This window comes from Nerophis lumbriciformis, linkage group LG12 (genome assembly GCF_033978685.3).
Source record: "Nerophis lumbriciformis linkage group LG12, RoL_Nlum_v2.1, whole genome shotgun sequence".
NCBI classification, from domain to species: domain Eukaryota; kingdom Metazoa; phylum Chordata; class Actinopteri; order Syngnathiformes; family Syngnathidae; genus Nerophis; species Nerophis lumbriciformis.
This window is the reverse complement of record NC_084559.2, coordinates 41,163,039-41,185,835: the sequence shown is the minus strand read 5'-3', so window position 1 is coordinate 41,185,835 and position 22,797 is coordinate 41,163,039. Positions and strand designations below refer to the sequence as shown.

Here is a 22,797-nt window from a genome sequence, read left to right as displayed (position 1 = left end):
GTTGGCACGCTTTTGGAGCTTTTCTGCACAATCCCTGGGCTTGTGGTGGCGGATCTCCACTCTCACTTGCGCGGAAAATACTTTCAAGACCGCTGGTGTTTGATTATTAAATAAATGAATGACACAAGATACACTTCTTTTACTTTTAATATGTAGCTCTACTTGCTAAATATAGCAACAAAGTGGATCATTTCTGATACGTCTCATTCTCTGGCAAAGCAGGCGCATATATATAGGCCTGGGCCGTTACAAGTTTTACTTGACGATATATTGACCTACCAATTATAAAAGATATTGCCAATATTTTCATTAGACCAAATTAACCATTGATGTATAATAATGATGTATATCCTTTCAAATGCAATAGACTTGTATTTCTCATGTATTTTAACATTGTAATTGAAATGAAAACATTGAAATCTCCGAGTTGAATAAAACAAACATAATAATAAAATATACTTTGTCTGTTAGCAACATTTTGCACTTGAATACAAATTACCACCAAAAGCAATAACATATATTTAGGAGGGGGTGGGGGGGTCTCAAATATACACAACAATAACAATAAATACAATAGCTAAATTAAGTATTGACAATCAAAGTTGCTCTTCTATATTGAACATGTAGGCAGAGGTGGAGTTGTACATGACTTAAGTGACAATCAAGTTAGGACCTTCGTAAACAAAAGTGCAAAGTAACATTATCAACACTGCACTTTAAACAGATATTTTAACAGTCATATGCAAAACAAAATGAAGTTTGGCAGATTCCGGGTGAGGAACACCAGCATGACATGACAGCACTTTGTTTTTTAAATGCTAGTTTTATAACAGTATTAAAAGGCAGCATGTCTATGGCAATGTATTTAACCACACTTTGCATTTTGCACGGTTTTGTTTACACTAACCTGGCTTGTTCACCATACGCAGAGAGAGTGTGGACTGTGGAGTGGTTGTGTTTCAAGTGGGCGTGCAGGTTTGTTGTAGTTGCGCACATTCGGCAAACTGGCTTCTCAGTGTTGAACCATCTTGTTCCATAGGTTTCAACTGAAATATTACCACATTGGTGCGATGGCAGTTGGTTTTATGTTCATTGTGTCCATGTTAGCTGTTACATGCTAACTAGTTGAACTGTGCCTCCTTCTTTTCATTCCGCTACGGTACAAACGCGCGTAGCCGCTAAAAGCGTGAATGCTCTTGAAGCATGCACATGGCGATTTATAGACCTTGGAAAACTTACCGACTTTAATTTTTATTTATCGTCGGTTAATTGACTTATCGAATATCAGCTCAGGTCTACGCCTATGAGGTAACAAAACTGTAGGTTATGCTACACCGACACGCCATTATCATTTGTTTGTGAGCTATGGCCAACCAGAAACACCAAATTAGTGACAGACTTCCACTAATAATGAAACGTATGGAAACACCTTCTCCTTTGCTGCTGACTCAGTGCTCGTTGATGAAGCTCGTTGAGGAAAAAGAGTTGTTCAGTATTCGGTACTGACGATACGGAACAAAGCAGTTAACCATGTATTTTTTGCATGTTGGCATCGACCTGGTGTCTTAGGTTACGTGTCCGCCGTTTAAACATACAGTACAGTCCAGGCAGATTTCACTGACATGGCAACACATATAAGCTGAAATCTGATTGGACATGTTTTATTTGTTTGACATAATTCAACATACCATATTAACAGAAATATAATTTCCTTCAGGAGCAAGTATTTACCAACCAAACCGGATTCATACATCAACCACATAACCTACAGTAAACCATAAGTGTATCTCAAAGATGCGTTTTAATCATCTTTACCCATCCTGTTTTCAGATCCAAGGTGAACCTTCAAGAGACTGGAGGAACATGCACCAAAAGCGCCTCCTGAGAGAACGACTGCAGCCTGACTTCCTTCTGTCAGCATCGCTATTGGCTGAATCAGCTAACTTAGGACAAGATGGCCAAAATAAAGGGACTGGATGCAACTACAAAAGTTATTTTAGAAAGTTCACTCATCAGTCAGTTGTTGTTAAATGACATCTGCGGAATAAATGGTCTGCTTGGATCACACGGACAGAATTGTGATCCATTTGATGCACTTTCAACTCAAACCTCTCATAAAAAACATGTTTTTCTATTTTAGATTAAATCATTTTGCAGTGGTAATCATCACCAGGGGTGAGTACAGAATTTGCTACTTTAATAGGTACCAACCAATTTCCTGTGATACTACTTGGTACCAAGTCACGTCAAACCAAACGGAGGCATATTTCCATACGTCTGTTACATGTGACGTTATGTTCGCTTGCAAACTCAGCATTGGCTCAAGCACCTAACCCTTTCATCCGATTCCGATGCCTGGGGTGAATATTTGATTCAGAATCTGATTGTCGATTCAAACAGATTCTCGCAATGTATTATTTGGTATAATAGTTATAATGAAACTTTAAAAAAAAAAAAAAAGAAGTTTAGAAAAGCTCTTTCTGGTTGCATTGAGATGGCCTAAAAATGTATTTTATAAAACTGATCCTTTTTTTTAATCTTTATTTTTTTATATACATTTTAGAAAATTATGAATCTATTTTGAATCAAATAATGGGCAAACGGGTGTATTTGTAGTGGACTGCCTCTAAGTAATGTTACAATTTTCCATGCCAACAAAGCAAGCCTGTCTGACAGAAAGCGCTCAAAAGTAAGGCTCCGTTTTTATTAAAATGCACTAGCCCTCGGCTAATTTGCACTCGATATACCATACACATGCTACTGATTAGCATTAGCAATTTCACATGGCGATTTCGACACCTCCAAATTTGTTAATGAAAACTGTGACTAAGGTGCACATTGCAATCAAACAGCAGGCTTTATACATGGGTATAAACACTTTTTAGGGCGCAACACAACACACTCGGCTTCCTGGAAAAAGCTACTTCTTTGTTGGACAACATACCATTGATGGCCTATACCAGTGGTCCTCAATAAGTACAATACTTACAGTACAAACACTTTGGAGGACTCAACAAAAGGCAAGGCTGACACATTCAACTTTAATAGTAAATGTTTTATGTGATTATGTGCCATGGTTTTTTTTCTCTCAAAATATGTCATAAACCAATAAAACATGAGCTGCGAGCGACAAACGGAACCCGCAGGCCAGACTTTAGACACCACTTCTAGTCATTTTTACTATTATCAATGTTGTTTTTTAATCATCCAACCTTTTTACCTGCCTCATGTTGTGCCAAGATACTGTTCTCCACTTTCAATGTCAAACTCCCAGAATAAGAGTTTGGATTAAACATCGATCGCAGAGGACTCGAGTTATCCTTGGTGATCACTTCCCATCGTTAAAGACTATTCTGCAAAATAGCCACAAAAAATCTGTCAAAGTAATGACTGCTCAGCACTAAATCACATTGTTTACAGTGCAAGTGGACTGGAAACCTTCATGCTGTCCTCAGCAGCGTCATGTGGATGTTACTCAACTGACCATAGAATGAATGCAAGAATTGTCTTGTTCCAAATAATACTTTGTAATAAAATGTACTTTTAAGTAAAGCATGTGATGGTCATTTATGTTTTGCTGCTGTTATAGCCGACCCAAACCTCTCCAATTTTTTTTTGATCTGGAACAAATGATCTGCTTGATAAATTACACGTAACTCAAGTAAATCCGTTGATTGTCGATGGTTCCAGTACACGGTGAATCAGTATCCAGCTGGGAAAGTACTTTTTGAAGTGAACTGATATAAAGGTGTGACTTTTGGGTTTTTGATTTGACCTCGGATGCAGAGAAGAAGGCAGTGATTGCAAAAAAACTGAATTTGTTCATAGTTGCCCACATAGAACACAATTGTCCTTAAGCACGAGGTACAACTCAAGTCAGGGGTGTCCAAATTTGATCTAGTCAGCCATTATATTTTTGCATTTTCATTTTGTACTAAAAGAGCTAAAAACAGACATAAATATCTAAAGCCAAAAACCCTGTCACTGAAGGAATGTTTTTTTTTAATGTATTTGTTGTTTTTTATACTGATTTTTGTATATATTTAGTGTTTGGCGCAACTGTACCAGAGCAAGAGGGGGTAAAGAAGACTGTGCGGACTAGAAGGGTACAAGACAAAGAGAACAACAAACACTAATACATAACTTAGTATAACACAGTACTGACAATGAACATTATTGCGCTATTGAAACAATAATATTAATGAATGAAAAATAATAATGACCCCTGTTAACAACACGATTGCTTCAAATGCACAATACTGTATATGATATGAATAATTGGATTCCGAGAGAAAGAAGGAGGCACGGACTATATTAACCTTATACATTGTTATGGTAAATAGGTTAAGCATTCGCAATGTGCCGTGTTTTATGCGATGTGGGTGTGTATTTGTATGAGTGTGGTTGTGTACAGGTTGTTTTCGGTCACATGACTTTTGAACGGAAGTAAACCAAGTGATGGGCCACCAAACAAACATGACGACGGTGCAGCAAACAGAGTACGCAAGGGGCCTAGATATTGCCACTAAAAGCTGATACTGGCCCACCACATCATTTTATAAGGCCCGCCAACGCCTGGAGATGATGTACGTCAAAGTATTTGATATGTTCTTAATAAATGAATTAGTTTTTCCATTTTGAGGGATACAAATATATGTACTGCATGAAATTGCATACCTTTTAAACTGTTATGGTGTCCAATATTGCAACAAATATTTTATCATACTTTCCAAACAATTTTGTTTTCAAAATAATAACCAATACTTAAATAAGTAATTCACTTATGATTTAAAAGCAAGTTATCCATCAAATTGTACACTGTATAATTCACAATAGATTTTGCAGTGAAACGTTTTTTTACAGCATATTACTGTAAACTAAAAAAAACTCTACCATTGTTTTTTACAGTAAAATTCTGTCCACTGCCAGTTGTTTTTTTTTTTACAGTAAAATCTACGACTGTTGTTTTTACGATGTATTACTGTAAATGGAAAATTGGCATTTTGCCAGAATAAAAAGAAAGCAGTGGTACAGTTTTTAGAATTGCAGTAATATGTTGTAAAAAAAAAAACACACATCGTACATTTTAAAGTAAAATTCTGTCGATTAGTGACAGAATTCTACTTTCTAATGAGCAAAACATTTTTTAGTAAAGAATTGCATAAAGTCTTCAGCCGAGAGTGTGGAGCTATTGGGAGAAGCTATATACGGTAGCACTGCTCCTGTATTAAATATTAAGATCATTTTTATTGTGATGTGATTGGAGTCATAATTAGTTTAAGCTAAGCGTGTGTTTTATTTTTATTAAGTATAATGTTTTTATAATTATGTATTTGAATGTTTCAAGTTTTATTTTTGTCTGTCTGGATTATATGGTACTTTATTTAAACAATTTATACATATATGTATATATATATATATATATATATATATATATACATATATATATATATATATATATATATATACACATATATATATGTATATATACGTATATATATATATATGTATATATACACACACGTATATATATATATATATATATATATATATATATATATATATATATATATATATATATATGTATATATATATATATATATATATATATATATATATGTATATATATATATGCATGTGTATATATATACATATATATACCAGTGACGTGCGGTGAGGTTCATGGCTGGTGAGGCACTGACTTCATCACAGTCAGATTTACAAACATATGAACTCTAAAGAGTATCTTATTCACCATTTGATTGGCAGCAGTTAACGGGTTATGTTTAAAAGCTCATACCAGCATTCTTCCCTGCTTGGCACTCAGCATCAAGGGTTGGAATTGGGGGTTACATCACCAAAAATGATTCCCGGGCGCGGCGCCGCTACTGCCCACTGCTCCCCTCACCTCCCAGGGGGTGAACAAGGGGATGGGTCAAATGCAGAGGACAAATTTCACCACACCTAGTGTGTGTGTGACAATCATTGGTACTTTAACTTAACTTTAACTTTACACATACAAACTGTAGCACACAAAAAAGCACATTTAATAAAAAAAACGTTATGGTCTTACCTTTACTTATAAATGCGCCGCTGTTGTGCTGGATTAATGAACCCCCTGATGGGAGTGTTATATCAACTAAAGCCCTCACTTCAACTTTCCACGTGCAAGATTGAATCTATTTAAAAAAGTGTAACCGAGGGTTTATAAATGTCGCCTATACTGTATGAAACTACAAAATAACAAACACGGAGGCTCCAGTTTACACGAGGACCACTTTATTTACCTTCTTTCAAAAACTTCCGCTCCACTCCAACGTGTCAAAATTCCGCTCTTAGCGCCTTCAAAATAAGAGCTCAAGGCATATACTGTATAACAGCGCATAACAGGAACTTAACATCACAAAGAGGAAAGCCCATAAAAATAGGTTACAAAAGTTATTTAATAAGAAGCCAAAAAGTGCAAAAACAATAATGTTCGTGTTGGAGGAGTTGTGAATTAGGTACACCTGCGTACCTAATGTTGTGGCCCTGCAGTCATTCACAACTCCTCCAACACGAACATTATTGTTTTTGCACTTTTTGGCTTCTTATGAAATAACTTTTTTAAATAGATTCAATCTTGCACGTGGAAAGTTTAAGTGTGGGCTTTAGTTGATATAACACTCCCGTCGGTTGCCGTGCATTCTACGGCGGGGGTGCAGGAGGCGAGCCTCAGCCAGTGCGTCTTTTGCAGCCGTTTTATGATCGCTCAGCACAAGAAATACTTTACACACATACAGTTGTTGACAAAATACACTGTACATTATATACCTCAGCTAACTAAACTATGGAAATGTATAATATAGTTCATATAGCAATACGGTCTCACTGCACAGCAGACCAGCAGTTAGCCGAGCTCGCAATCCATGTTGAGGCACTGAGTGACGTGCCTCGACTGGCTGCTGTTCACCGCACCGTCTCTTCTCAGTATTTGAACGGCAAATGTGAAAATTCAGCGATTTTGAATAAAAATAATCTAAAACTGGTGAAGTTAAATGGAAAATAACTTTATAGTATAATCACTGGATACATATAACAATTTAATATATATTTTTTTCTTTTTACATTTTTTTTCTTTCCATGATGGATTACCGCCACGACAGGCACCAACTACCTTGCATTCACAGCTCCAGTCAGCCGCCTCGACAATAGAGGCGCGGAACATGGTCCACTCGGACTCAATGTCCAGCACCTCCCTCGTGACATGTTCAAAGTTCTTCCGGAGGTGGGAATTGAAAGTCTCTCTGACAGGAGACTCTACCAAAGGTTCCCAGCAGACCCTCACAATGCGTTTGGGCCTGCCAGATCTGTCCGGCATCCTCCCCCACCATCGCAGCCAACTCACCACCAGTTGGTGATCGGTAGAAAGCATAGCCCCTCTCTTCACTCGAGTGTCCAAAACATGAGGCCGCAAATCCGATGACACAACTACAAAGTCGATCATGGAACTGCGGCCTAGTGTGTCCTGGTGCCAAGTGCACATATGGACACCCTTATGCTTGAACATGGTGTTTATTAAGGACAATCTGTGACGAGCACAAAAGTCCAATAACAAAACACCACTCGGGTTCAGATCCGGGCGGCCATTCTTCCCAATCACGCCTCTCCAAGTTTCACTGTCGTTGCCAACATGAGCGTTGAAGTCCCCCAGTAGGACAAGGGAATCACTCAGTTGTGAATTAGATACACCTGCAGTCTGCAGGTCCTGCAGACTGCAGGTGTATCTAATTCACAACTCCTCCAACACGAACATTATTGTTTTTGCACTTTTTGGCTTCTTATTAAATAACTTTTGTAACCTATTTTCATGGGCTTTCCTCTTTGTGATGCTAAGTTCCTGTTATGCGCTGTTATACAGTATATGCCTTGAGCTCTTATTTTGAAGGCGCTAATGAGACTCTCGTCAGGGATTGCATTAATCCAGTACAGTAGCGGCTCATGGATTTATTTTATAAGTAAAGGTAAGGCCATAATAACGTTTTTTTTTTGTGTGCTACAGTTTGTATGTGTAAAGTTAAAGTACCAATGATTGTCACACACACACACACTAGGTGTAATGAAATGTGTCCTCTGCATTTGACCCATCCCCTTGATCACCCCCTGGGAGGTGAGGGGAGCAGTGGGCAGCAGCGGCGCCGCGCCTGGGAATAATTTTTGGTCATTTATTAACCCCCAATTCCAAGCATTGATGCTGAGTGCCAAGCAGGGAAGAATGCTGGTATGAGCTTTTAAACATAACCCGTTAACTGCTGCCAATCAAAGGGTGAATAAGATACTCTTTAGGGTTCATATGTTTGTAAATCTGACTGTGATGAAGTCAGTGCCTCACCAGCCATCAACCTCACCGCACGTCACTGCTGTGTATGTATGTATATATGTATACAAAATAATGTATATATATAATACATTTATATTTTAATTACAGCAAGGTGGTCTTGCCGCTGGGCCTTAGGCCTGTTGCACCTCCACCGGTGCCTGTGGTGGACTGTGCATGGCAGGGACGTCCTCTTCCCTGAGGCAGGCCTAAACCTGACCGCATACCAGAAAAGGTTTTGCTGCAGGGTCTTCAGCTGGGGACCACCTCTCATTGATGTTTCGCCCCTTAGCCCAGAACATCTCCCGGTGGCGGGGCAGTGAACAGGGACGTCTCCCTGACACCCCCTGCAGCAAAACCTACTTGGATACTGCTCCCCAAGCCTTGTCGCGTCGTTTGATCCAGAGCCAGTGGCTAGCTTTTTCTGCTACTTCTGAGAGCTCCTTGGTGGATCTGCTCAGGGTGGCTCCACGTAGTCCCAGGTCCTTGAGCAGACGTGATGTTGATCTGCCCACAAAGCCTCTGGCTCCCACCTCCACCGGATACAGTCTCACCCTCCATCCACTTTCTCTGCAGTCCGCGACCAGGTCTGCATACTTTGCCTTCTTTCTCTCGTAGGCAGCCTCCAGTCCCTCCTCCCATGGTACTGTCAGCTCAATCAGTACTACTGATTTCAGAGCTGCAGACCACAGCACCACATCTGGTCTTAAGGTGGTGCTGCATATCTCCTGTGGGAACTGGAGCTGCCTACCCAGGTCCACTTCCATCTTCCACGCCGCCCCTGGTGTAAATAGCTTGGCGGGTGTTCTCTTGCTGGAATGTGTCGCAGGTTCCCCCTGCCTTAGGAAGTGGATCCTGCATTGGCTTTCTGCTAGACTCTGTTTGTTTGCCTCCTGCCGACTTTTCTCCAGCACCTCTGCCAGCTTGCTGAGCACTTGGTTGTGCCGCCATCTGAGCCGACCCTGTGTCAGCGCCATTTTGCAGCCTGACAGAACATAATATATAAATACATCATAATATATATACATAATTAAATATAAGACAATAATATATATGTATATATATATATATATATATATATATACATATATATACATATATATATATATATATATATATATATATATATATGTATATATATAAATATATATATATATATATATATATATATATATATATATATATATATATATATATATATATATATATATATATATATATATATATATATGTATATATATATGTATATATATAAATATATATATATATATATATATTATATATATATTAATTATGTATGTATATTATTGTTATGTATTTTCTCCAGCACCTCTGCCAGCTTGCTGAGCACTTGGTTGTGCCGCCATCTGAGCCGACCCTGTGTCAGCGCCATTTTGCAGCCTGACAGAACATAATATATAAATACATCATAATATATATACATAATTAAATATAAGACAATAATATATATGTATATATATATATATATATATATATATACATATATATACATATATATATATATATATATATATATATATATATGTATATATATAAATATATATATATATATATATATATATATATATATATATATATATATATATATATATATATATATATATATATATATATATATATGTATATATATATGTATATATATAAATATATATATATATATATATATTATATATATATTAATTATGTATGTATATTATTGTTATGTATTTTCTCCAGCACCTCTGCCAGCTTGCTGAGCACTTGGTTGTGCCGCCATCTGAGCCGACCCTGTGTCAGCGCCATTTTGCAGCCTGACAGAACAGAATATATAAATACATCATAATATATATACATAATTAAATATAAGACAATAATATATATGTATATATATATATATATATATATACATATATATACATATATATATATATATATATATATATATATATATATATATATATATATATATATATATATATATATATATATATATATATATATATATATATATATATATGTGTGTGTATATATATATATATATATATATATAAATAAATATATATATATATATATATAATATATAAATATATATATATATATATATATTATATATATATTAATTATGTATGTATATTATTGTTATGTATTTATATATTATATTTTCTTATTTATGTTGCACCTTTCCTGCTTCCGGCTCCCCAGACCGTAGTCGAGGGGCACAGGGGAGACACTCCTCCAGGGCCGATGTATCTCGGGGGCAACACCCTTCACTCTACCCGGCAGTGGGTCTCCGCAGCTCCGGACTCCAGGGTGAATGATGAGTCCGGCGATTAGTTGCAACTGTAACTTTATTCATGTCTGCTCACAGCCAATCCACCACAACAACAAGTCCCCGCCCGCACTCACGCTACTGCTCCCTCTCCTCTCTCACCCACACACTCACCGACGTCACTCACCTAACATGCTGTCACCTGTTAAAGGGCCACACACACACATACGCTACTCTCATAACATTTATATTTACGGTAGAAAATGGACGGATGGATTTAATATTATTATATACGGCGTGGCGAAGTTGGGAGAGTGGCTGTGCCAGCAATCTGAGGGTTACTGGTTCAATCCCCACCTTCTACCATCCTAGTCACGTCCGTTGTGTCCTTGAGCAAGACACTTCACCCTTGCTCCTGATGGGCCTGGTTAGCACCGTGCATGGCAGCTCCCGCCATCAGTGTGTGAATGTGTGAATGTGTGTGTGTGAATGGGTGAATGTGGAAAATAGTGTCAAAGCGCTTTGAGTACCTTAAAAAGGTAGAAAAGCGCTATACAAGTACGACACATTCACCATATTATTATATGTATTATTATCATCATTATATTATTATATACATTTTAAGAAATTCTACTGTTCTGTAAGACTGTAATATTTATATATAATGTTTGTTTTATATGTGGGCTATTATTATGTACTATTCTCTGCAACTGTTGAAACGAAGTTAAAAAAAAAAATGCTAACATATTCCGATACACTAGATGGCAGTGTGTACCATCTTTTTGGGTTTGCGTGAGTGGTGCGACGAAGAAGAGTTTTGAGACCGGAAAAAGCAGAGTTGAACATGCTAATCCTCAGTAAAACATCATGTATTTATTCCCAGATATGTAACATTACATGCACACAACGGAACATGGCGTCTTTGTTGAGGCTCTCAACTATCACCAAACAGGTATTTGATTTATGACGCTGCCTGTTTTTATATTATTACACAACGTTTGCAAACTTTTGTCTGGAAGCGACCGCTCACGAATATCAGTTTGCTTTCGTTTCAGCTCCGCGGATTGTGTCTTGTCACTTTGGGCTCTCCTTCAAACAAACACACGCAGCCCACAGGCATCAAACATGCCACAAATATGGTAAGTCGTCTTTGCTTCTAGACTCATGAGCCTTATCGCTTTGTAAACGTGTTTAATTCAACCCAACAAGCACCACGCAGAAGCGTTTACATTTAATATAAAATGTTTTTCCTATCATTCTTACTATCTAGCATTGCTTTGAAATTATATTTAAGTTAAACCACAAGGTTATATAAAGGCATTTCATAACATTGATGCGTCATCGCGCTACTTTCAGTTTTAGTTTCGTTTTTAGGTTCTGAGAGTTAATGTATTAATAGCTACTCTTATAATAATGGGCACGTCAGGGGCGTCTAAAGTGCACTTTCAGCTCAATTTTTATTGGCTTTAATATATATTTATAAAATCATTTGTTAATAGGAAAAAGGAGTAATGTAAGGAAACAGTGTTAAAATGTGTACACCAGTGGTTCTCAGAAAAACCACCCCAGAAAAAAAACTTTGCTTTCCAGGTATCACCATAAAGACCAACATTGAAATACAGTAGCGTAGTAGTCCAAACTCCCCAATTTTTTGCCAGGATATCCAGTTTTTGTCCTTCTTTCCCGGTATATTCCTGGTCCAGTTTTGTTTGTTTTCGTTCCTGCAGCGATGGAGTTGCCGTCCGCAACACTCAAAGCGTGGGCACATTAACTCAATCAAGTAACGCGACAGAGATGGGTGGACATGAAGACAACAGACAAGATAACTCTGCCAAAAATCCAAACTTTGTTTAAATATGTTGACAACTAGAAGACTTACTATATACCGTATTTTCCGCACTATAAGGCGCACCTAAAAACCACAAATTTTCTCAAAAGCTAACAGTGCGCCTTATAACCCGGTGCGCTTTATTACGATTAATTTTCATAAAGTTTCGATCTCGCAACTTCGGTAAACAGCCGCCATCTTTTTTCCCGGTAGAACAGGAAGCGCTTCTTCTTCTACGCAAGCAACCGCCAAGGAAAGCACCCGCCCCCATAGAACAGGAAGCGCTTCACCCGCCCCCATAGAACAGGAAGCGCTTCACCCGCCCCCGGAAGAAGAAGAAAAAACGCGCGGATATCACCGTACGTTTCATTTCCTGTTTACATCTGTAAAGACCACAAAATGGCTCCTACTAAACGATCCGGTTCATAAAAAGACGCAATCTCTCCATCCGCACACGGATTACTACCGTATTTCACAGCAACTGAACCGCACTGTGGAACGGGAGCACGTACGGTGAATATTCGCTCCACAGGGAATGAAGTCATCCTTCACTGTGGTTCTAGCTTGCCATGCTAACTTCCACTCATGGTGATATTCAAAAGGAAGACCTTGCCAAAAGAGACCTTTCCAGCCGGCGTCATCATAAAAGCTAACTCGAAGGGATGGATGGATGAAGAAAAGATGAGCGAGTGGTTAAGGGAAGTTTACGCGAAGAGGCCGGGTGGCTTTTTTCACACAGCTCCGAAGGCGAACACACCTTCACTAAGACGGGCAGACAGCCTCGGACGACATACGCCAACATTTGCCAGTGGATCGTAAATGCTTGGGCAGATATTTCGGTCACAACTGTGGTCCGAGCTTTCCGGAAGGCAGGATTCACAGAACAACAGCGACACTGACTCCCGATGACTTCTACGAGACGGAACCGGCCATTTTGGATACCACGCTTGCGCAACTTTTCAATTCGGACACCGAAGACGAAGAATTCGAAGGATTTACGAATGAAGAATAACTTCAGAAGGTGAGCGCTATGTTTATTTTGTGTGTTGTGACATTAACGTTCGAGCAACATTATGTTACTATTGCTCTACACCATTTTGAATTTTACTATGTTTGTGATTGCACATTTGCGTACATTTTGGGACAGAGTTGTTAGAACGCTGGTTTTCAATATATTATTAAAGTTTGACTGAACTATCTGACTGTTTTTTTGACATTCACTTTAGCGCAGCGTTTTTTTGACATTCACTTTAGCGCAGCGTAGGCGCGGCTTATAGTCCGGGGCGGCTTATTGGTGGACAAAATTATGAAATATGTAATTCATAGAAGGTGCGGCTAATAATCCGGTGCGCCTTATAGTGCGGAAAATACGGTAAGTAAATTAGAGTGGGCAGCAGCTCACACATTCTCATAGTTTCCGTAACATCCAGAAAGAAATGTCAGTCAGCTTGAAAAATGTCTCAACTATAATCAACGTGAAGGAGCCCAGAGTGTTTTTTATTTAAATGTTCCTCATCAGAAAACCTCACAATGTATTAAATCCATAAACTGCTATACATTTGAGTAGATAGTGAGTTGTTGTGATGTAGTGCCAAATAATTACCTATTTCCCAGAAGATTTCCCATACTTTGAAATGCAAATATTGATGCTCCTCTTTGACACACTTAAAAAAGGTGTTTGTGAAAATCCCTGATGTTTTTTGCTGCAAAATGAACCACAACATTAGCGCCGCATAAAACATTTTGTTACTGGTCTTACGTTTCCTACAAAACAACAATGTGAAGCCTTAAACGTATACTATTCATGTTTAGCTCACTTTTACTGCAAATGAATAAAGGCTCCAAAATCGGTTATCAGCCCCCTTGACTACTAACAATCGGTATCGGCCCTGAAAAAAACTTATCGGTTGATCTCTAATTTAATCAATTAGGATGTTATTTAATTAGTATGTAAGAGAAATTATATACAGTATGATTTAAATCAGGGTTTCTCCACCTTTTTGACCTTGGAGGCCAACTTTTCCACTGCAGGGGCCCCACTCAAATATTGACACTCTTGATTTTATTTGTATTCAATAATTATATCTCACCTACTTACAGTTTACAACCTTACTATTTATTTAATACATACATCTTAGGTCAGGCTGATTAAAAAAAAAAGTACTTACCAAACATTCTGCATGAGAAGGGACTACTGACGAGAAATACATTTACATACAATTATTACAATGCTGTGTTAAAATAAATAAACTAAATTAATAATGAATATGTTTCTTAACTAAACTGTTAATAGAATTAAAATACAGCCTCACCACTTTATTCATAATTTTTGCGCTTTAATAAACTTCTCTATGACTTTAGCTCCAGACTTCTTTTGTTTGTTTGATATTGTCATTGCTGCCACAAGTGGTGGAAAAGTGTATTGCAACTGGGTGCTGCTGCGGCCCATAGCTGAGAAACAGATATTTTTGCTATGGTTAAGAAACACTGATTTAAATTGTCTTTTACGAATACATTTGTGTGCTGTCTAAAAATACTCAGCCCCCAGTAAGTCAATCATCCTCCAATCAGTCATCCATTTTCCATACTTGATCAAATTCCATTTTTTTCAAATAAGCATTAGACAGTGCTGCTAATACTGTCATGAATTATGATATAAAAAAACATTGTCTTTGTTTGTCATAGTGGTATGGATTTACCGATGGCCCTGAAAGGTGGAGTAGAAACATCCACCTGACCGCTGAACGACGAGAACCTCATGCTTTGCACACAAGGTATACAATAACAGACGATAATTTGACAAGGTTCACCATGATTTGAAATGTGTTTCCCAGTGAGCTGTCTGAGGCAGCCTATGAGAAGCTAGCTGAAGAGACGCTGGAATCCCTGGCTGATTACTTTGAAGACTTAATGGATGAACCTTTCACTGGAGCAGACTATGATGTGGTGTTTTCTGTAAGTCTGCAGTGTTCTATAACCTCCCAGTACATCAACACTAACAGTACCGTGCTTATGTATATATTATATGCTCATAAACAACAACTATTTGACATTCTTAAAACACATGTCAAACTGGAAGAAATGTAAAGCACATCATGTTCCCTCTTTCAATGTTGACAAGTTAAATTGCATGTATTTAAAACTTAACATCATGCAAAACCCATAATATGTTCATAGACTCCAAATATTTTTGTTGAAATACAATATTTTCAGTATTTGCTGTCGTCACATTAAGATATGGATTTCAAAAGCAAGACATCATTAATTTGTACAGAAAAATTTAATAATCAAATTCATAGGGAATTGTGTAATAATATCATGAGGTGATTATATAATACAAGGCAGCCATGACATCGAAGTTGCCCTCAATGAAAACCTAATTGACACAGTGGAGTGGCGTGGAGCCTTCAGTTATATTGAAACAAACAATACTGTTGTCATGTCTGTGATCATGTTTTGTTTAGTTATGGTCTGCTTGGTTTTTGGACTCTTTTTAGTTCCTGTTTTCACTCCCTTGCCTTGTCTTGTGACGACCATTGGTTTCACCTATTTCACGTTTTGCACTCGCGCACCTGTTGTCAATCATGTCTGTATTATTTAAGCCCGTAGTTGCCAGGAAGTCAGCCTGGCGACATTATCATTATTCATGCTTGTTCATAGTTTTCATGCTGATGTAAATTTCATGCTCCGCTCATGCCACAGTAAGTGTTGATTGTTTTATGTTCATAGTTTGCCTTTGTGCTAGTTTGTTGTTTTCATAGCCAAGTTTGTACTTCCGCATGTGCGCGCTTTTTGTTCCTTTTTTATAGTAATATTAAATCATGTCTTTACCTTCACGCCATGTCCACTCCAACTTTACTTGCATCTTGGGAAAACAAACATTCCATAGTCCACGTCTTGACAGAATGTTGCCAGCACAGAAAAGTTTTTCCGCAAAAAAGTTGGACGAGGGAGCGTGGGAAGTCCTGCGCGCTATGGAGGCGTTTTCCCCCAGGGAGCGCAGGGGGATGATGTGGGGGTCTGGAGGCAAGCTGGTGCCGATCGGCGCGTCGCTCCCGTCCCGGAAACGTCGCCAAGGACGAGGAAAGACTTCCGCGGGTGGACAGGATGCGCCACTCCCGCGGGCTCTTCCCCCTCCGGGCGGAAATGGACAACAGCCAGCCTGGCAGCTCAAGGAGGACGCCACAGACCTGGAGATTTTTTTTCCAAATTCTTTGTCTTGTCAAACCAAGCCATGTCCGAGTTTTCATGCCACGCCCCAAGATTTTTCTTTTTTTTCACCCAATAAAACCCAGGTTGGTAAAACAGAAAGACAATTTGGACAATTTAAAGGGGAGGATTCTGCCCTCCTCCTGACCTCCCTCCACCCACCCCTAAAAACGGTTCCAGACCACGGGGAGCGCGTCTGGTATCCGCTCCTTGAGGGGGGGGCTAGGGCCGGTAACTGTTCTAGTGGGGTGGCTCAGCTGCACCATGCCAAGCCACAGCCTCCAGCCCGGCCGCCACCACCAGTTCTTCGGCATGCCAAGCCACAGCCTCCAGCCCGTCCGCCACCACCAGTTCTCCGGCCTGCCAAGCCACAGCCTCCAGCCCGGCCGCCGCCACCGGTCTTTTGGCCTACCAAGCAGCAACCCCCAACTAAGCCACCTCCGCCGAAGCCAAAGCCACGGCTAGCACCAGTAGCTGCACCACGGCTATCATCACGGCTAGCACCACAGCTAGCTGCTCCACGGCTAGCACCACGGCTAGCTGCTCCAGGGCTAGCACCAGCGCCAAGGCTAGCACCAGCACCAAGGCTAGCACCAGCATCAAGGCTAGCACCTGTCGCTGCACCAAGGCTAGCACCTGTCGCAGCACCACGGCTAGCACCTGTCGCTGCACCACGGCTAGCACTTGTCGCTGCACCACGACAAATTCCTGTACCTGCACCACGGCAGGTTCCCGTAGCTGCTCCACGCCGCCAAGCGCCGCCCGTAGTTGCTCCACACCGCCAAGTGCCGCCCGCAGCAGCTCCACGCCGCCAAGCGCCGCCCGTAGCAGCTCCACGCAGCCAGGACTCAAGCCAGGAGTCACGCCAAGACCCGCCATGTCAAGACCAGCCATGCCAAGACCCGCCACGCCAAGACCCGCCACGCCAAGACCCGCCACGCCAAGCACCACCCAGCCAAGCACCAAGCCAGGACCCACGCCAAGCACCAAGCCAGGACGCACGCCAAGCTTCGCCGCCTGCCGAACCCACGCCAGACTCGTCTGCTGCCGCTTCCATGCCTGACTCGTCGTCTGACTCCACGCCTGCCACGACGAGGACGCGCACAACTTCCGGGAATTAGAGGGTTTGGCTCATTGCGCGATACTGAATTGTTTACTTTGTTTGCGCTTGGACAGAATGTAGTGGTGCCGTCTTTACAAAGTTGGCCGTGAACATCTGGGTGAGTCTCCCTCGCCCCTGACTTTGGCCACGTTTACTCTGCATACCAAATCAGATTTTTTTTTGCCCTCAAGTGACACAGCTATGCTTTTTAGTCCCGAGAGGGACAAGCGGTAGAAAATGGATGGATGGCACTTGTCAGTAGTGCGCAAATAATAGGCATTATGTAATATATAAATATATATTTTATTACAAAGAAATAGCGATTGTTGAAGGACCGGCATTAACGATGTAGCGTATTTGCTTACATGTGAGTTGAAAAATAAAGCTCACGTAGATCCACACTGATGTCTGTGTCTCTTCTACTTAACAGCCATAAAAATATTACAACCCTCCCAAATATTTTACACTATATACATCCATTCATACATTATATTACTTAAATTTACTTTCACCTAAAAAACACTAATTTTCAGGTGTTGCGACTTTTATTTTATTTTGTAGTAGTAGCAACTTCCTCCCGGTCAACTTCCTTTGTTTTACTTTATTGAGGTGCCCATGCAAGTGACGTCGAGGCCACATTGGAGCCACATCCGCGTTTACTCTGGAGTCTGAAAAAAGATAAAATTTTACTTGCAGTGTAAAAAGTTTGATGGAAAAAATCTGATTAAAAAAAAAATACAATTTGGGTCACTTTGGCCTGCAGTGTAAACGTAGAATTAAAGTCTTGTCCTCATGGTGGCGAGATGAACCCTTTAAACAGGCTAATCAGGTCAGGAAGTGCGTTCGAAGCGTGCACCACTGAGTAACTAGGGTTTAAACACCATCAATGGTATGTTGTGTAACTAGGAAGTAGCTTTTTTTGTGTTATGTTGCACCCAACAAAGTGTTTGTACTGTAAGTATTGTGCTTATTACACACCAGCTGTTTGATTATAAAATGTATCTTAGTTGTATTTTTTATAAAAAGTGTGTGTGTGGAATCGCCATGTAAAATAGTTAATGCTAATATTAGCCTGTCTATTGCAAATTGAATGAACTTAGCATCAAGCTTGCGCATTTTGAAAGAGTAAAGCCTTACTCACGTTTTTTTTTACCAAGCACACTTGCTTTGTTAGTGTTGACAATTGCAACAGTTTGACTGAGTGCTGCTTGGGTGATTGCTTACGTTAGCCGGTGTTTAGCCTGCAACCGGACGGGACGTCACATACAACAGACGTATCAAAATATGGCACCATTTATTTTGACATTAATCGATACCTCGTGGTACCGTCTGAATTCGGTCAGCGCTTATAAAAGTACCAAATTCGTTACCCTTCTCTACTTTCAAAATGGTGGTAGTGTGACATCATGCCATTTGTAATTAACTAGACCAATAAAAAGTCAAAACTTATATTTAAATTCATATCTTTGTGTTTATTAGTTATTGGTATCAATATGTTAGCCTTTTCTCATTACCTTATGCCTTTTTGTTCTTTTTTTTTTTTTTTAATGTAGCTTTTTTTAGCTTTATTTCATTTCTACAATGTGTCAGTAGGTGGTGGAAAAGGCAAATCTTTTATCACCTGCATTGTTAGCCACCTGCTACAAAGAGTTGTTCACTATCTGCAACACATAAAAAAAGAGTGTGTTGTTGTCTCACATAAGGGTTGTTAATTATGTGCCAAAAAAGGGCTGCTTTCTTTGAAGATTGTCTTCATAAAGCGTGTTGTTTCTTTTCCCGCAGAGTGGTGTGCTGACAGTCAGTGTAGGTGGGGACAAAGGAACATATGTGATCAACAAGCAGACACCAAACAAACAGATTTGGCTCTCATCTCCAACCAGGTGAGACCAGAAGCCGTGAAGTATCTTACATACAGTATACACTAAGACTTGGACACCGAGACTAGTGGGGCGTCAAGCATTGATAAGAACCGCGTCTTACAATTAAATTTTATCGAACCGCCACGTTTTTAAATGTTGATTACTGTTTTTGATGCTCAGTCTGCCGGCCGGAAGAAAATGGCTGCCGCAGAGGTGGCTAAGAAGCTCGCTTTATCTCCATACAGTACATCATGCGGAGCCGCTCCATTGCGGCTTAAACCGCTACTTTTTTCAATGCTTGCTGCTTATAAAACGGGTGCTGCTGCGTGAAAATTTACTTTTTGTTTTGTGTCGTGAACCGAAGTGTAACCTTCCTTTCTGCTCAAAAAGATTCATCACCCCAAGCAACGTTTGTAAGTTTTACAATATAACTCCAACAATTCATACTTACTAAACCATCTTATGTGTGATGTCTGTAGGAGTGTTTCCATGCATGTTTGTCCGTGCTATCGTAATGTAATCAAGCTAGCGTCAGTAGCATTAGCGAGTATGGGTCTGTGTTAGTATTATTAACTTATAATGGCATTCTTTTTGTATTGTTTCAGTTTTGAAAATTCACCAAAACGTCACCGTGGAGTTATTAAGTCTGTTTATCTGATGTGTGAACAAGCTTCTACAGCTAGTGGGTCCATGACAATGACCTTTGTTTTGTTTGATCGGCTGTTTTACTGCCATGTTACAGGCACCGTTTGGAAACAATTAAGGTATGTATATGAACATTTACAAATATCTTATTTCACAACGGATACATCTGCGGTTTATAGTCCAGTGCAACTAATATATGAGAAAATATGTATTTCTTCAAAAATTTGGTGGGTTAGGCTTAAATACCGGATGTGAAAATATACTGTAAACTACATTTCTTACATGTATTATTATCTCAGGAGGATGAGGCTAAACATGTTCCATACATAGAGAGTAACAGCAAGCGGGAGCAGGCGAGCTAAACGCTAAACGAGCTCGAGACAAGGAAGTGGTTACTGGAATGGTCCAAATTGAAAGAATGCCCAACCCTACAGATGACCGACCTTTACATTGTGCAGCACAAGTTTGCATTTTTTACTTGAGTTTGATGAGCATTTAAGTTGTCTTGTTGATTAAAGGAAGAATCCACTTACTTAAGAACTGTTCCACAAAATTCAGACCTGCTAATATGTACGCATTTTTAGTACTTTTAGTACTTTTTTTTAGTGTTGTTATAAGGTTTGCAAATACAAAGTCCACATTTTTACCTTTTGTATATGCTTGCACACGTTGTGTCTTCTTTTGTGTATGTCACACTTTCAGCCAGGGAAATGTGCATGTAGGTGCAGTGACAAGCTCTCAGCAAATTACAGCACTTCCTTTATCTTTTCCTCCCGAGTACAAGTGCTGCACACGTTTGAATGAAATCCTATACTGCTGCTGCTTTTCGACAGCATCTCTTGTCCTACGCAAATGCAAACAGCATTTTTAAAAGGTCAAATAAAAAGTTGAGTTAGTCATCAAAGAAGCACAACTTCCAGGGATGGGCACCGAATGAGGTAATTTTTTTGGCACCGAGCGAATCCCGCCAGTCTCCGCAGGCACCAATTCACGTAAAACCCAACGGTGCCTTGTTTTGGTACCTGGATTGCGTCACACCCAGTTGCCGACTCAGCCAGCTCTTCGCGATCACTCCAGCAGCACTGAGATTGGACTGAACCAAACTATCTCTATGTAATGTTGCAATTTTCAATGTCAACAAAGAAATTGACTTAAAAAACGCTCCAACCTAAGTAAATTAAGGATCTCCATTTCCCAAAATGCAGTAACTGTATGCTAATTGGCTTCGATAATGACATGCTACTAATTAGCATTAGCAATTTTACATGGCAATTTCAACACATCCAAATCTGTTAATGAAAACTACAACTAAGCTGCACATTACAATCAAACTGCTGGTGCGTAATAATAAGTACAATACTTACAGTGTTAACACTTTTTAGGGTGCAACAAAAACCCATAAACCATACAATGTTGCCATCTAACGTCTCGGACTGGCACCTTAATGTCATGTCTGCAAATGAGACTCAGAAATGAGATACTAAAACAAGTTATAACAGCTGGACAGTAGTTATCATAATCAGCACATTTTTAATTGTTGTAATATAATTTTACTATCAACAACAATTAATGGTTCATCACACTCTAAAGTACGGAAAATTGGTACAGATGAGTTCAAATGTGAACGGTACCCATTCTGCATAAGATGTTTCTTTACATTGTAACGTGATTACTGCCACAATGACCAGTAATACGTTACAAACTTAACACATTGCCATAGTTACGCCTGCCACATAGGGAAGGAGGTCACTGAACCCAATTCAAAGGTGTGACCTGGAAACCAAACGTGCTCCTCTTGTGTTTTCAGTGGTCCAAAGCGCTACGATTGGACGGGTGACGGTTGGGTTTACAGTCATGATGGCATCAGCCTGCACCAGCTTCTGTCTCGGGAGTTTTCTGCCATCTTCAAGATGAGCATGGATCTCTCTGGCCTGCGTATTCCTGACCCCTCGGGTTGAGCTCTGCCCCGTGAGTTCTACAGGCGCCAAAGAAGGTCATGTAACATCAACTATGGTAAACAATTAGAGTGGAGAGTATTTATAAGGGTGGGGCTTCTTGATTGTTATTTTAACTATATTTAATTTATGATCCTATTAAACGTTGCAAAATGGACAAGTGTTTGTATGGTATTCAACGTGATCCAAATATTTTTAAACACCTGACAATTTAGGGAATTCAGCATAGAATTGATGGTTTTCTGTGTGTGTAGTTTCCATGTGAGGACCCGCTTCACCCCACATCCCCAAAACTCATTTGTATAATTGGCGACTAATTTGTGTGAAGGCTCCAGCACATCCGCGACAATAAGAAGAAGAAGCGTTGTAGAAAATCAATAGGTGGTGCCTAAAAGCAAAATGATAAAAATTAAGACAATAATATATACTTCAAGACAAAACTTAATTATAATGCATTTTCTCCCTTTAAACTGGTTTTCCACCAAAAGTTCAGTAACTTTGATTTCCAGGACAAAGTTTGTATAACTCAGTCTGATTACGTTTATTTTTACATTGACGCCATGTAAATAAACAC

General features: G+C 39.5%; 2 protein-coding genes across 3 annotated transcripts in view; both read left to right on the top strand.

The window, feature by feature from the left end:
• Nucleotides 1-3,552, top strand: part of hmgcra (3-hydroxy-3-methylglutaryl-CoA reductase a) — a 39,674-nt gene extending 36,122 nt beyond the window's left edge. The window contains exon 20 of the mRNA XM_061986589.1: nt 1,831-3,552. Coding sequence (XP_061842573.1) covers nt 1,831-1,885 — 55 coding nt within the window. The 3' untranslated portion in view covers nt 1,886-3,552. The remainder of the gene's footprint in view (nt 1-1,830) is intronic.
• A 4,386-nt stretch (nt 3,553-7,938) lies between these two features.
• On the top strand, nt 7,939-22,383 carry fxn (frataxin). Of its 2 annotated transcripts, XM_061986588.1 has the most exons (7): nt 7,939-8,003; nt 11,509-11,577; nt 11,681-11,764; nt 15,139-15,227; nt 15,288-15,408; nt 19,547-19,644; nt 22,076-22,383. In XM_061986588.1, exons 2-7 carry the CDS (start codon nt 11,539-11,541, stop codon nt 22,224-22,226), a joined length of 582 nt encoding a protein of 193 aa, XP_061842572.1. In that variant the 5' UTR covers nt 7,939-8,003; nt 11,509-11,538; the 3' UTR covers nt 22,227-22,383. The 2 variants fall into 2 exon arrangements, with proteins under 2 accessions (XP_061842572.1, XP_061842571.1); XM_061986587.1 differs by lacking the exon at nt 7,939-8,003 and having other exon boundaries at nt 11,410-11,577.
• The last annotated feature ends 414 nt before the right edge of the window (nt 22,384-22,797 follow it).

Coding starts and splice junctions, on each gene's coding strand:
- fxn (XM_061986587.1), top strand. CDS start 11,470: ATGCTAATCCTCAGTAAAACATCATGTATTTATTCCCAGATATGTAAC. Junction 11,578..11,680: donor TCTCAACTATCACCAAACAG/GTATTTGATTTA, acceptor CTTTCGTTTCAG/CTCCGCGGATTGTGTCTTGT. Junction 11,765..15,138: donor TCAAACATGCCACAAATATG/GTAAGTCGTCTT, acceptor TGTTTGTCATAG/TGGTATGGATTTACCGATGG.